General features: G+C 47.3%; 1 protein-coding gene across 2 annotated transcripts in view; it reads left to right on the forward strand.

Annotated features, from left to right (window-relative positions):
- The window catches only part of PAX5 (paired box 5), a 131561-nt gene that overhangs the window by 63523 nt on the left and 54197 nt on the right, over positions 1-13841 (forward strand). The window contains exons 7-8 of one of the 2 annotated variants that reach the window (XM_056513029.1): positions 2886-2942; positions 6817-6946. In XM_056513029.1, the coding sequence (XP_056369004.1) occupies positions 2886-2942; positions 6817-6946 (187 nt within the window). The remainder of the gene's footprint in view (positions 1-2885; positions 2943-6816; positions 6947-13841) is intronic. The other variant, XM_056513030.1, reaches the window with a different exon arrangement.

Genomic DNA, 13841 nt, shown 5'->3' on the forward strand with positions numbered 1-13841 from the left:
AGGATAGAAATGCCATTATGCAAATGACATTGAATGTCCTTACTGAGCCTAAATAATTTTTGTGTTGGACGATTAAACCTCATCTGTTATTGATATGGGCTGCAGTCGGGCTATTAAAGAGTCCCAACAGTACTTACTCCCAGTAATGGGAAAATTGAGAGGAAGAGGCTAAACAATTGCCTCAAGTGTGCCGTGATTGTCTGGTAGGAGTGGAACATAACGAACCCCCTGAATGGAAATCGTGTTTACTACTTAGGGATAAATAAAAAGAGAGAACATGCAATAAATTGTGCTTTGTGATCTGAATTGGCGCACCAGAGAATTTGCGTACTTTCAATTTACTTATTTATTTGATTTTTATATTTTTTTTCAGGGGTGGAGGGGGCAGTGTGATTGGGATGTAGGTGCTGCAGGCAGCCAGGAAGGATTCCTGCAGTGTGTGCCCCTGGTGAGAGGCTAGGGAGAGCTGTCCTCTCGGAGCCGTGCCGTCCGCTTTGACACAGCTGTGCAGTCACATTTTGATCAGTGTTGATAGCTTATGAATTCCAAAATTGACAAAATTTACAGAAAAATGAGGATAATCCATCTTCCTTAGCAGCCTGTCAGGAGCTGGCTATACTTCATAATCTTCAATTACAGATGCTATTTTCAGACATTTACATGCAGATATTAGAACAAAATGAAAATGAGAAACAAAGAGTGAATGGAAATGCAGCTATTTATATGTATAAAAGAAAAACAACAGGTAAATTCTAGGCATTTAGATTGGATTTGGGCGTCCCTTTGGAAAATCTGAGAATAGCTGCACCCACTTATGAATTGCACTGTGGAAATGTAAAATGTAGTATATCGTTTCCCATATGCAGATAATGTGAAGATTGGGTCAAAAACAGGTCAGTTATTTTGAAGTATGAGGGTAAATGTGTTCATGGCAGGGTGCACGAGCTAATTCTCACTGCCTTCAAAGGAATGTCTAGGGATGTGTACAATCCTAATTGGATTTGGGCTACAATGAAGCACAGCTGTTAACTTTTTATAAACAAATACGTATTGTGAAAGGGAGGTTCAGAAACACTCAGTTTAAACTGAGGGAAAAAGGTTGTACCACTGAAATCAAACTTCCACATTCTGTGAGACAGCAGTGAGCCCAATGTGGCTGAAAACAAAGAGAATCTAGGGTTTGGCCCCAATTAGGTGTGTAAATAACATTTGCTCCAAAGTAGGATTCGTTTTGTTGTCAGCAGTGGCCAGTGCAGGGAATATCATGTAAATTATTCAATGGGTGGTGGCTGGCAAGCAGCAGTGGTGAGACTTTGATGTATAGGTTTCAGGAGCCTTTCCCACCCGTACTGTGGGTGGCTGGGGAGGGGGGCATGAGGCTGGGTTTGCCATTCCCATGAAATCCCAGGCAGAGCAGCAGTGGTGCCTGTGCAGCTGCAAGCAGCGCTGGGTTTCTGAAAGCCTGGGGAGATTAATTAGAGCTGCTTTGGATTAAACTCTTCGAACCATATCTAATGTTACAAATTTTTTCCCTTTGTCAGGCTGAGGTACAGGTTTCTGTGGACAGCCTGCCTGGCGTGTGCCACTTTTGCCTCAATTCATTAATTAATTTTAAAAAATTAAGATGTGATAACTTGGAAATATTTGGTATGAGGTCTGGCTTGCTGCTGCCATCAGGAGTGAGCAGGGGGTGTGGTGGATGTGATCTGGGAGAGAGCACTGTGCCTTTCAGGGACCTTAATGTTGGTTTTTTGTTGTTGTTGTTGTGTTTTTTTAAATTTTGTTTTGTTTTGTTTTATTTTTTTGGCAATGAAGGCTCTTGATGCACTTCAGGAAGGAAGGCAGAGCCCATGGTCAGCGAGGAGGCAGGCCAAGCCCCAAGCTGGCACCTTGCAGTGATGGTCTGAGCTCCTGTTGAGCTGCTGTTGCTGCTGCATCCTGAGCTGCATCACGGGCCTGGGGGCAGCTGTGCCAGTGGCAGGAGAACACAGAAGGTGTTATTTCGTGCCTGCCTGGTGCTCTGATTTGGAAAATACAGCAGATGCAAAAAGCAACATGTGCAAGTCCCAGTGGACCGCAGCTGGCTCATTTTAATGGCATTTGCCCTGTGCAGCAGACAGCTCTTGTCTGCCTTTGCCTGGTGCAGCCTCTCCAGCAGCGCAGTGGGGTCTGTGCCCCACAGAAGGGATGGGGCAGAAAGGGGTGCATTTGTCTCACACCCCCTGGGTCCCAGCACTGCTGCAGGGCTCGTTCCAGCCTCTGAGATCCCCCATTGGCACCCAAGGACCAGCTCCCTGGAGCAGCCTTGGTCTCTGCTGTGGGTCCATCTTCTCCTGACACTTTAGGATAAGATCCCAGGTAAACTCAAAGACAATTTCTGTGCACGTAGGGTGGGTTGACTTTTCGGTGTGTTTCACTCAGGCGTCTTCACCAGGAAAAGTACAGGGTGAAGCTGGTTGTGCTCGGCCTCTCTGCTTTGCTCCAGTGCAGCAGGTCTGAAAACAGTTATTAAACCCTCCTGCACCCTCTTTCTTTCCATCTGCCTAGCACATCCACCACTCCAAGGGGGTTAATGGTTAGAAATAAAGCTTTCATAATGGAGGTGGATTCGAATCTTCACTCAGAGCAGAAATCTTCCCATCTGCACTTTGTAGAGAAGTCTGATGGGGAGGGACTGTGCAGACCCTGCTGCTCTAACAGGTGCACAGAGATGACTCCTCTCAGCACTGCAGCCCCTGCCCCTGGCTCCTGTCTGCCAGAGCAGGGTAGCACAGGGAGGGGAGAACACGAGACTTGGTCGTGCCCCTCCTTTCAGTTTGTCCTTCTTAGTCTCTTATATGTTGGTGGTCTCACGTGTCTGTTTTCTCTCCCCCATGCTATGGCAGTGGTGCTCCATGCTGATGAGGCAGTGCGTGGCTCAGCCGCAGGCAGTCATGTTCCAGGTAATTTCCAGGGTCATCGACACCCGTCCCTTGCTTTTCACCCACGAGCAGAGGCCAGGCTTCCTGCGGCTTCAGGAGGGACCCCTGGCCACCACGGCCACTCCAGGCTGCTTAGCACCAGCAGCGTGCCAGCTCACCAGTGCAGGAGCCCAGCCTGAGACCCTTCTGCTGCTCCCACCCCAATCAGCTGGAGAAGCTCTTGGGAAGGGTCAGCAGGAGGGTCCCAGAGGGGCCATGGGGTGAGGGATGCTCCATGGGCACTTCAGACCCCTTGGGTTCGCTTTCATCTCCAGATGGGGTGCCTGAAGAGAAGAGATCTGCCTGGGGGGAATGGGAAGAGGGAAACCACTGTGTCCCATGAGTGGTTCAACACCCAGCACTGTGAGCCCACAGTGTCAGAGAGGATTTTTTGCTTTTTCAGGGGGTTCCTGGCCCCTCCTTGGGGTGAGGAGAGCTGTGGCAGTACCCTTGGCCTGGTTTTAGGGTGAAGGCTCACCTGCCATGCCCTCTGGTGTTCCCTTCCTTGGGGCCAGAGGATGCCTGTGCTGAGCATCAGCTCCCTCCAGCACCTTGCTGCTGGCAGCAGTGTTTCCTTTCCTGCCCCCAGGCAATGCTGATCACTGCCCCTGTGCCAGCCCAGTGCTGGCCCTGACCTGCTTCCTGGTGTAACTGTGAGTGCAGAGGTGGTGTGATGTGAGGGGGTCTCTCCTGCACTGGGGCTGCACGAGGAGAGGGCAGTCAGCAGCCAGAAGAGCTGCCCCCAGCCTGCACTGGCTCTGCCTCCGTGCTGGAAGCGCTGCTCAGCACTTTCTCCATGTGGCTCCTACTGTTCAGCTGATGGTGGCTCCAAGGAGGGATTTGGGCACAGCAAAGTCGCTGGAAAATCCCTTAAAATCCTGCTATTTTTACCTCAGGAAAAGTTGCTGGGCTATTGCAAAAGACATGCAGCTCTGGTCTGCAGGAAGTTACTGGGACCAGAAGCAGGGAAGGACCCAAATCTCCATTTTGCACACCTTCAGCTCATTCCTGCCACAGTGCTGCTTGGCTATGGGCTCTCCATCTGCACTATGCTGTGCACAGTGATGCTGCCAGCCCTCCAGTCTGCAAGTGCCATTCCATGGTTTGGGGCTGCTGCACTGCCTACTTCCCCAGCTCACTGTGGTGCAGTGACATGGGAGAGCACAGGCCACCTCTCTGTGACCCTGCCAGGTTATGCTGCACTCTGGTAGCTGCTTGCTTGACACTAAACTGTCATTTCCTCCAGGCTCAGAGGGCGACTCATGGCTCAGTGGCATGATGCTGACAGGTTATTCCAGTTAAAAGTCTTAACTCTGGTCCTGTTTCTCCCAGGGTCAGCTCCTTGGGCTCCTGAAGGGAAGCAATCTGTGGAGTTAGGCATTCCCATGCCTGGGAAGTGCAGTTGAGAGCTCAGGCTGGTTCCAGCTGGGTTTGTGGTTTGGGATGTGCTCCTCCATTCCTCAGTCCCCTCCTGTGACCCAGCCCGTGGCAGGCATCCCTTGCCAGGTGAATGCTTCCTCCCAAACTGCAGGAGTGCAGCTCCCACCTTGTAATTGGGAAGCCACATTCACTCTCTTCCTGTAGGGAATGGTGGATTAGTGCCCCATGAGAGGATCCAGAGAGACTTTCTAGCTTTCATAGAGGAACATGGAATTCAGGCATCCTTCCCAAAGGAACTGTGTGTGCTCTTCTAGAGATACCAGAATTACCAAACAGCAGCACACAAGGACAGGGTTTTCCTCTGCTGTGCTGCCAGCCCATCCATGCTTGTGCATCACCAGCTGCTTGGGATGTCTATGCAGGGCTATTGTTTCTCTGATGTTTTGCCAGATTATGGTTTTGGGGAAAGAAAAAACCTAGCAGTGCCTCCATATGTGCATGTACCCTTCTCAGGGGAAAGGGGGGTTGGAGACTCAGGAAAACATGGAATGGTGTGGGAAGGCTGAGAAATGCATTGTGGTGTGCTGCTGAAAGAGAAGAAGGAGCTTTGATTACACCTCTAGGAAGGGGGAAGGCTGTGGCCATGCTCAGCACCCCGTGCAGAGGAGGAGGCTCCCAGGGCTGTCCTCTCCCAGGTGCACAGGGGGATGATCAGAGGTGTGGGTGTCTCTGAGGCTGTGCTGTACACAGAAAAGCCTCAGTGCATGACAGCAAGGCAAAAGTGAGGGCACAGAGTGGGCTGGAGGGGGCCTGAGCTAAGAACAACTTTAGTACAAAGGTTATGTAGGATCCTAGGAGACAAATCAGAGCCCTCTGGTGCATGGGCTGGGCCAGGACAGGGGTGGCCACAGCTGGACCCTGGTAAATGCATTTTACATGCTCATCTGCAAGAGGTTTGTGTGGGGGATCCCTCAAGGGGACAGGCTGTGCTCCTGCCTCGTGCAAGTGGTGTCTGCAGAAAACACACATTCAACACACAGAACTGTCAGTATTATCCATATAAATTAACTACTGCTAGAGTGAGAGCTACAGAGACACCAGCATGTACTCCTGACCAAAATGCTCCGTTAGTGGCAAGCAACAGATTGTGTGCTGTGCTCTCAGAGAAACTTGCAGGATGTATTCACTCAGATCAGCTTTTGTTTCCTTAAAAAAAAAAAAAGGTTAACTAATTTGATGTCGTATCCCTGGAACTGTTCAAGGCCTAGTTGGATGGGGCATTGAACAACCTGGTCTGGTGGAAGGTGTCCTGGCTGTGGCAGGGATAAGAATAAGTTGAATTGTAGAATAAGTTGGTCTTTAAGGTACCTTCCAATCCAAACCAGTCTGGGATTCTGAGTTTTTCTGAGTTTTATTTTGGTTGCTCCAAAAAACCTCCATGTCATCCTGGGTTCATCTGTATTTCTTCATCTCTACATGGCTTCTGCATTGATTTAATCTTCAGGAATTCCTCAGGGATTGGCCTCACAGTGGCTGCTCTTCAGCTTACCTGTTCCCATTGCAGTTCTCTATTTGAAGTCAATCTCCAGTTGATATGGGATTGTGCCATCTCACAAATAAGGGATTCAAACCTAAAGGGCAGGAAGCATGGAACAGAGAACTTTGAAAGAAAACTTCCCAGATTTGTGGGAATGATCCTGACAATGAGAAATCATTGAAGAAGGGCAAATGAAGATAAGGTTTGTGCCATGTGCAAATACATCTGTTAGATGCATTGACTGGCCTCCTTGGCTATAGAATGCTGTAGCTCACAGAGATTTGAACAGGGCTATGGGACACAAACACTGATTTCTGAGGATCTGTGCTTGCTTACCATAGCCTCTTTCAGTTAATGAGATTAAGAAATTATTTCGAAATGGCACAGTGTCCTTACCACAGTCAGGTGATGTATTTTTAAATAACTTGGATTTAGAAACAGTTAGCTACAAATGCATCCATTAATCAATTCCCTGTGAGATGATGAAGAAATGCAACATTCTCAAGAAAAGGGAAATGGGAAAACCTGTTCCCACCTTCTTGTTAGTGCATGTCCCCTCAAGTGCCATCTCAGAAATGTGGAGAGTTTGGAGCTTAAAAGGCATGAACATTTTTCCCTAACAAGAAGTAGCTTGCACTTGGCAGGTAATCTAAAATTTTCCTCATTCAGGAAAGTTTTGTTACATATTATTGAGTTTGGCTTTGGCGTTATTAAGAAAACTTATTTTGGTGTTCTCCAAGAACACTGGTGATAAGTACAGACCCACTCAAACAGTCTGGCTGTTGAAAGGCCCAGTGTAAATGGGCATTGCCTTTAACACTGGCTGATCAAAGGATTTTTGAATTCTGTCTTGCATCTACTTTCTATCGGCACAGGCAAAAGAAAGCTCTTGATCAGTAAATTTATTGCCACTAAAATGTCTTTTGTTTCTTTTTGCAGGCAACTGAATACTCAGCCATGGCCTCACTAGCTGGTGGACTGGATGACATGAAGGCCAATATAACCAGCCCAACTTCTGCAGATTTGGGAGCCAGTGTTCCTGGGCCCCAGTCCTACCCTATTGTCACAGGTAAATGATTTCCAAACACTGATAAGTAGTTTGAATTGTCTGTGCCTTCATATTGCATGATGGGGTCCTTTATGGAAGAATTGTGTCAGATGTGGAGTCATTTGCTCAAAAAGTCTCTTTTGGAATGTGATTTCATAGGAGCTGCTGCTGAAAGCTGCTTGTGCAAATCATTTGTGTTTGTGTGTAACTGACAGATGGAGCATCCATCCCTCTTGTTCAGGAAAGGATCTGCCCCTCCACCCCAAAAGTACATCCTGAATACCACTGCATCACTGAAAAGTAGAATGCTTGCCTCTGCTTTTGGACTTTGGTGCTCATTTTTCATAAATGTACCTGGTATATTTGACTGGCTGGAGTTTTTCTGACAGCTCAAACTAGCCTGAATTTTGGAAGCTCATTTTGCACTGTTTCTGAATTGTACTTGTGCACTAAAGTTGAGCATTTAAATGAAAAGCAAAGGCTGTATGTTGAAGGAATGCCAAATCACCTGCATTTATACAGCAGATGTAGAACAAGAGTTAAGCAACAGCTAGAGTCTGATAAATGCTTTGACCACCTGTTTATTTGGAACTGACCCCATTGCTTGCAAGGAAATCGGCCAAATGGTAAGCAAATTATTAAATTGTGTCCCAAATTAATTGTGCAAATAAGAAAAAAGGAGGGCTTTTAAAACTTAAGGGTCTGTGTTTCATATGAATGTTAGCTCTGTGTGTTACTGCTAGGTCTAATTGGTGCAAATTTCATTGGTTTCTCTCTGTTTTGACAAAGATTGGATGTAATGTTTCATTTTATAGCTACAATAGAAGATTTTACTGTTTTTTTTGTGAAGTATTACTGTATCTTCAAAGCCTTACAATCTCATCCAGCAGAGAAGTTTTGAAAACAAGTGTTGTCACAAAGCTGTTCTAACCCAGCATCAGTCTTTGGCTTTTCTTGTCAAAGTTTAGAAGGATTCAGAAGAGACTGGGGAGTTAAATAAATACATGTGTACTTCGAAATGGGAGGGGAGAAACTTTTAATATCTGTCTGGTTCTGAAGGGTGGTTTGAGAGTTGGACTCATGATAGGGGTGGGTGGATGGATGCACAGAGACTTCTGGGGGTGTGTGGCTTGTAGGGTGTAAGGAGGTAGAGCAGATATGTCCATGTCCATCAGGAGTGTGTGCTGGAACCAGAGTTACCTGAAATCCCCATCAGTGACACAGACAGGGGATCCCTTCAGCAGATTGCAGGTGACACCAGCTGGGAGTGCAGGAACTCCCCTGAATGACAGGGCCATCCAGAGGGGTGGGAAAGGTCTGCAAGTCCATGGGCATCTCATGAAGGTTAAAAAGGCCAGAAGCTGATGCTGCCCTGCATGGGGCTCCTGCCAGGACTGATCCAGGCTGGGACAGACAGACTGAGAGCAGCCCTGGAGGGTCTGTGGGTGCTGGCCCTGCCCTGGCCACGAGTGCTGGGACCCAGGAACCCCCTGTGCTGGGCTGGGCAGCAGGGAGGGGGATTCTGCCCCTCTGCCCTGCCAGGTGGGACCCACCTGCAGAGCTGCCCCAGCCCTAGGCCAGCTCAGCAAGGATCAGTCCTGGCAGGACCCAAAATAACCACAGGTGTGGAATACCTCTGCTCCCAGGAAAGGCTGAGAGAATGGGATTGGCTGGAGAAAAGAAGGCTTTGGGGATGACCTAACTGCAGCCTCTGCCATCTTCCTAGGGACTGCCCATCAGGATTTACCCCTGGCCCAGAGGAGATTCAGCCAAGAGCTGTTCTGGCTGGAGCATCAGCAGCACTTCTTTTCTAATGCTGGTTTAAGCACTTCTCACATCTCTTGTTGCTGCTTCCTTAGAGTGTTGTGAGCTGATTGATCACATTTGCTAGAGTAAAACCTACTACAGAGGTGATGCTGCAGAGTTCAAATATGGATTTCATAGAGATTCTCCCTGTGATGTTACCTGCACTTCAGCAAAAGTTCCAAATGTTAAATTTACTAGCTCTCCTCAAAAACATGGAACAGGCTTTAAGAACAGCAGGTTATAGAAAGAAAACTGCCATTAGTCTTAAATATGTTAGAGTGACAGCTAGAACAGAGCACATTTTTCAGGATATTATATCTTTAATTTTACAGTGCTGTAGAGTTTTCTATCAACAGCATTCATGGAATGTAGATTTACATGAGCATATCAAAAGTCTTCTAAAACCTATGCCTTTTGGTAGATTTTTTTGCAGAAGTTGTCTGCCTGCTACATTTTCATTTTCTTTTTCAACAGCTGTAGGAATTGTTTTGTGCTGGTCATGCTCTGGAAGTGCCCAGAAATCCCCATCACAATTTCAGCCCATGTTGTATGCCTGAGTCATGCTCCCTACCCTGAGGGTTCCTGAGCTGAAAGGGATGTTGTGAGGAACAGGAAGGATTCATCAGCAAGGCATGTCCATCACAGTACACTTGGTGGTGCATTTCTCACTGTAGCTCTAGATAGATTTCTCTATTTGCTCCCCAAATGTAAGTAATCCTTTCAGTCACAACTCTTTTCCCAGCCTGTTTCCTTGGTGGGACAGGAAGTTAGGAAAGGGAGACACATTTATTTAACTGCATTTCCCCTGTAAGCACAAGGTGCTTATTGCTGTGGACTTTCATCTGTGGCAGGTAACTCTGAAATCAGGAGCTGGGAAATGCTGCACAACAGTGCATATGAGTGCAACAGATGCCTGCTAGCACACCCCCCACTCTGCCTCCTCAGGGCTTTTTTTGTGGTTAAAGCTGTGGTTAAATCCAGTGAGTGGTTTAGTGTTCTGTGCTGGGATGGGCAGGGGATACAGGGATGGGCAGGATCAGTGGGTACAATCCCTGGAGGAGGGTCAGCTCTGGACCAGTGGTAAGGCCCTTAATCATGAGAGAAATCCTGCCAGAACCTCCTCCTGGCCCTTGGCCCCCCAGCTCAGAGCAGCCTCACAGACCCCTGGCAGCATTTTCCACGTGAGCTGCTCCTCACTGGAGCTGTACCTCTGGCCCTCTCTGAGATTCAGGAAGTTGCACTGCTTTTAATTCCTTCACCTGTTTTTGAGTGCTGCCACTCCTCCTTGTTTCATACAGTCTGTCCTGTGGTGTCTGTGAACAGACTCAGAGAATGAAGCTGGAAGCCTTGGGGGACAACATGCTTTAGCATGCTAGGCAGTGTGATTTCCACTGGAAAAGTGAGGTTAATTGGATAAAAGTCCAGCAAATGTCCAAAATCTGTCTTTGGTGGTGTTAATGCCTTGTGATCTCGCTTCTGTGTTTACATTCCAAATTATAAATAATTTTGTAACAGCTTCAGTGTCATGAGACCAAAAGCTGCTTAAAACACTCTCAAATGAGTTGTGGTATCCAGAACAGCATTTGTGGAAACATCTCTTCTACTGGGCACTCCTCTGGGTTGTGTGGGGAGCAGAGCTGTGAACACAAGTGCATGGTGTTTCAACACAGAATGGGGCTATGGGTAAGGCTGAAAAGTGGATAAGTAACTTGAAATATGAAAACCAGGAGTTTGAGCCACAAACACTTATGTCCTTTCTATAGCTGCATCTGCTGTTCAAGCTTAATAATTTCCTATGAAAAATTCTAGAGTGGCCTGGGCTGCCATACGTGAAGAGAACTTAGTCTATTTCATGTTGTCAGTCCTAAATTGGTAAGATTATAAAATAATTTAATGGAAATAAATCTGAGAATGGAGCTATGATTACAGCTCTTCACTGCTCTTGTTACCAGGTTGTGGTGTGGGTGGCAAAGCAATGTTGAGATTTGAGATGGCAAAGATCCTCTGTGCAGTTATTGGTAGAAAATAACGTTATATTTCTCTCTCTTAGCCAGCTGGCAGATCCAAACATATGGGATAGATCTTGAAAATCAAAGGATTGCTCAAACACTGGCATTCATGCTTGTACTTGCTGCTAGGGAGAAATGCAGTCACAGCTCTCAGCTGTGCTTCATCCACCACCTCTGTTGTGCTGTGGATCACCAGCAAAATCTCTGATTAGAGAACACCTCTATTTCTTTGCATTGTTTTTGTGCCACATTACAGAGTAAGTTTAAAAAACGCCTTCTATCACTGCGTGCTGCCACAGCCTGCAAGTGCTCTCTCCATTTACAGCCCATGACATAGGCCTGGCACATTGCTGCTGTTGTCAGCAGTTTCCAAGCAGCCTGATTGTTACTAATTACCTCCAGATGCATTTTCCCTGCTTTGAATTGCTGATTTCAGCGTGGTTGGTGTCACTTTGAGAGGACAAAGCCACGTTACACTGATATCTTTATGTGGCTCTCCAGTCATGTGCTGGGGTGGATTGATGAGCCTGGCTGTGTCCAGCAGCAGGGTTTATTTTCTCACAGAGCCAGGAGTGCCTGTCAGCCAGCCTCACCTCCCCCAGGGCCAGAGGAGCATCACTTGCTGGGCTGGAGTCTGATGGGAGCTCTGTATCACTCCATTAAAGAGCAAAGTTTTGTCAGAGGGCTTTTTGCCTAGCAAATGCTCGAGTAGAGCAGCCTGGTGTTCTTCCATGCTGGGACATCTCTATCAGCCTTGGCCCATTGCTCTTCCTCACGTGCAGGGAGGGACCAGGACCCTGCCAGGTTTGCACAATTTATGTCTTGCTGTCTGCATTCAAACTTGCAGCTGCAGCTTGGAGTGTTACATCATTTTTGTGGTCAGCCTGGTAGACAATGGTTCTGGAGAGTCTAATCCATGGACTTTGCTGCCCATTTTGTATGCACATCAAAAAGGTGAAAAAAAGAGAGCTGGAGCAGGGTCAGGGTCAGTTTATTAGTTGGAGGGATGGAGAAGGAGAGACATCCCCAAAGTCTGTCATCTTAGTTACCTGCTCTGGACTCTGCCCCAGACACAGGTGATCCCAGATGAGAAGCTGAGCTGAGCACAGAGCTGAGCTCCATCCCTGGGCAGAGCAGCCTGACCTTCTCACTACTGCAGATGTATTCACCATGATAGGTGTAGTGTATTCTGGCAGGGAGGTAGCTGCTCACAGATCTGTGCTAATGCAGATGGCAGAGATATGTTTAGCAATCCATATTCCTGGAATAATACTCATTTTTTGCAGGTAGGGAACACAGTTGCTAGAATGGGATAAATGCAGGCCAAAAGACGTTTCTTGCTACTCTTCTGTGCTGACATGCAGTGCTCAGCTGGCCTCTCAACAAGTCCCAAGTTCTCCTCAGGACTGCTCAGCTGCTCAGTCTCATCTGCTCCCTGAGTCTCCATGCTATTTTGTTTGTGCCACCACGATGTAACTGGAATTTAAGAGCCACTGTTTTGGCAGGTTTTGTTGAATGAAAGGTGTTATTGGTCCCTTCTGAAATTAGGCATGAGATGGTGGAACTGCAGTTGGACAGGACAGTGCCAAAACCAAATTTTTTGCCACCAGTATGAATTCTGATGCCTTCCATAGGAGGGAAGAAGTCACTACTCTAAAATCCCAGGCTTATCTCTTGCCAGGATTAAACACTAATATATTTCAGCACTTAGCTCAATGCAATCCAAGAGGACTTCTTGTTTTCTTAACAAGAAAAAAGTGGCAATAGGATGCAGATCACTTCCAGAAGAGTGGCAGCAGGTTTTTCTCAGCCTGTGGATGGAGGATTCATCTGAGCAACTCTAGAAACCACTCTTTGGCTGGAGTGGTCTGGGAAAACCCCCTGACTCCACAGGCTAGAGCTTAGGTATGAATCACCACCTACATTCCAGGATGACCACGTTATCTGGGCTGGGTGAACTCCAGAACTTTTCCCATCTCAGCTGCCCTGTGTTTCTGTGGCTGGCTCTGTGCTGCCATGTGCTGGGTAGGAGCTGTGTGCTGTGTTTCTGGTGGGACTGTGCCCAGTGTGACCCCAGGGCAGCCTGCAATCCATGTTACTGGGACCACTGGTGCCTCCTGAGGGTCTGTCTGTACCAGCCTGGGCATGGAATGGGGTAGCTGGGTAAGGAGGCTTCCTCACCATTTATTTTTTGCTTTTTGTATGTGAGTTTAGGGGAGCATTTTAAAGATTCCATAAAACATGGAAGGAAAAGATGGATGTTTTACTTTTCTTTGTTTCATTTTTGGGGGCAGTGGTTTTGCATCTTTGTACCTTTTTCCTTTTTTCAGTCAGAGAGTCATGTAGGCTGGGAGAGGTCTCCACGATCATCAAGTCCAACCACTAATCCAGCACTTCCAAGTCTGTGATTAGCCATGTCTCCAAATTCCTATATGTCATTTAAATCCCTCCAGGGTATCACTGCTGTGCCTGACAGCCCTTTCAGGGCAGAAAATCTCCCTGATGTTCACTCTAAGCCTGCCCTGGTGCAACTTGAGGCTGTTTCATCTTGTCCTGTTGCTTTCCAGCCACCAGGAAAATACACCAACCTTCAAAGTGTTTCCCTGGGGTTCTTGGCCTGACAGAACCTCTCTGATGAAGCTTGTGAGGGGCTGGTTCCTCTGGTAATGCCTGGGAGAGGATATTTGGGCAGTGTAAACATCTTGATATTTCTTTTGTGGCTTTGGAAATTAGGAGTCCTAGGGGAACAGAAGAAAAACTGAGAGTTCAGTTTTAATAGTTTGTGGTGAGGTATGCACCTGCAGGTAGAATATTTAATCAGTGAGGGTAGGTGGGGTGGGAGGTGGTCACAGAATGAACCCTTTGGCCCATGGAGGAGGGAAAGGATGTCTTTTCCCTGGGAAGAAGGAAAGGCTGTCTTTTCCCTGGAGGGAGGAAAGGCTCTCTGTCTTTCTGTGCTGGGTCTCGGCTGCATTCTGGATCCCACGTCATAACAAAGCCACAACCTCTTTCCAAATTCCACCTTCTGTTTAGTTTTTAGTTCTGCTGTGCTTAAGACTATAGTTTAACTCTGCTGTGAACCCAGTGCTGGCAGAAGCCAA

This window comes from Oenanthe melanoleuca, chromosome Z (assembly GCF_029582105.1).
Source record: "Oenanthe melanoleuca isolate GR-GAL-2019-014 chromosome Z, OMel1.0, whole genome shotgun sequence".
NCBI classification, from domain to species: domain Eukaryota; kingdom Metazoa; phylum Chordata; class Aves; order Passeriformes; family Muscicapidae; genus Oenanthe; species Oenanthe melanoleuca.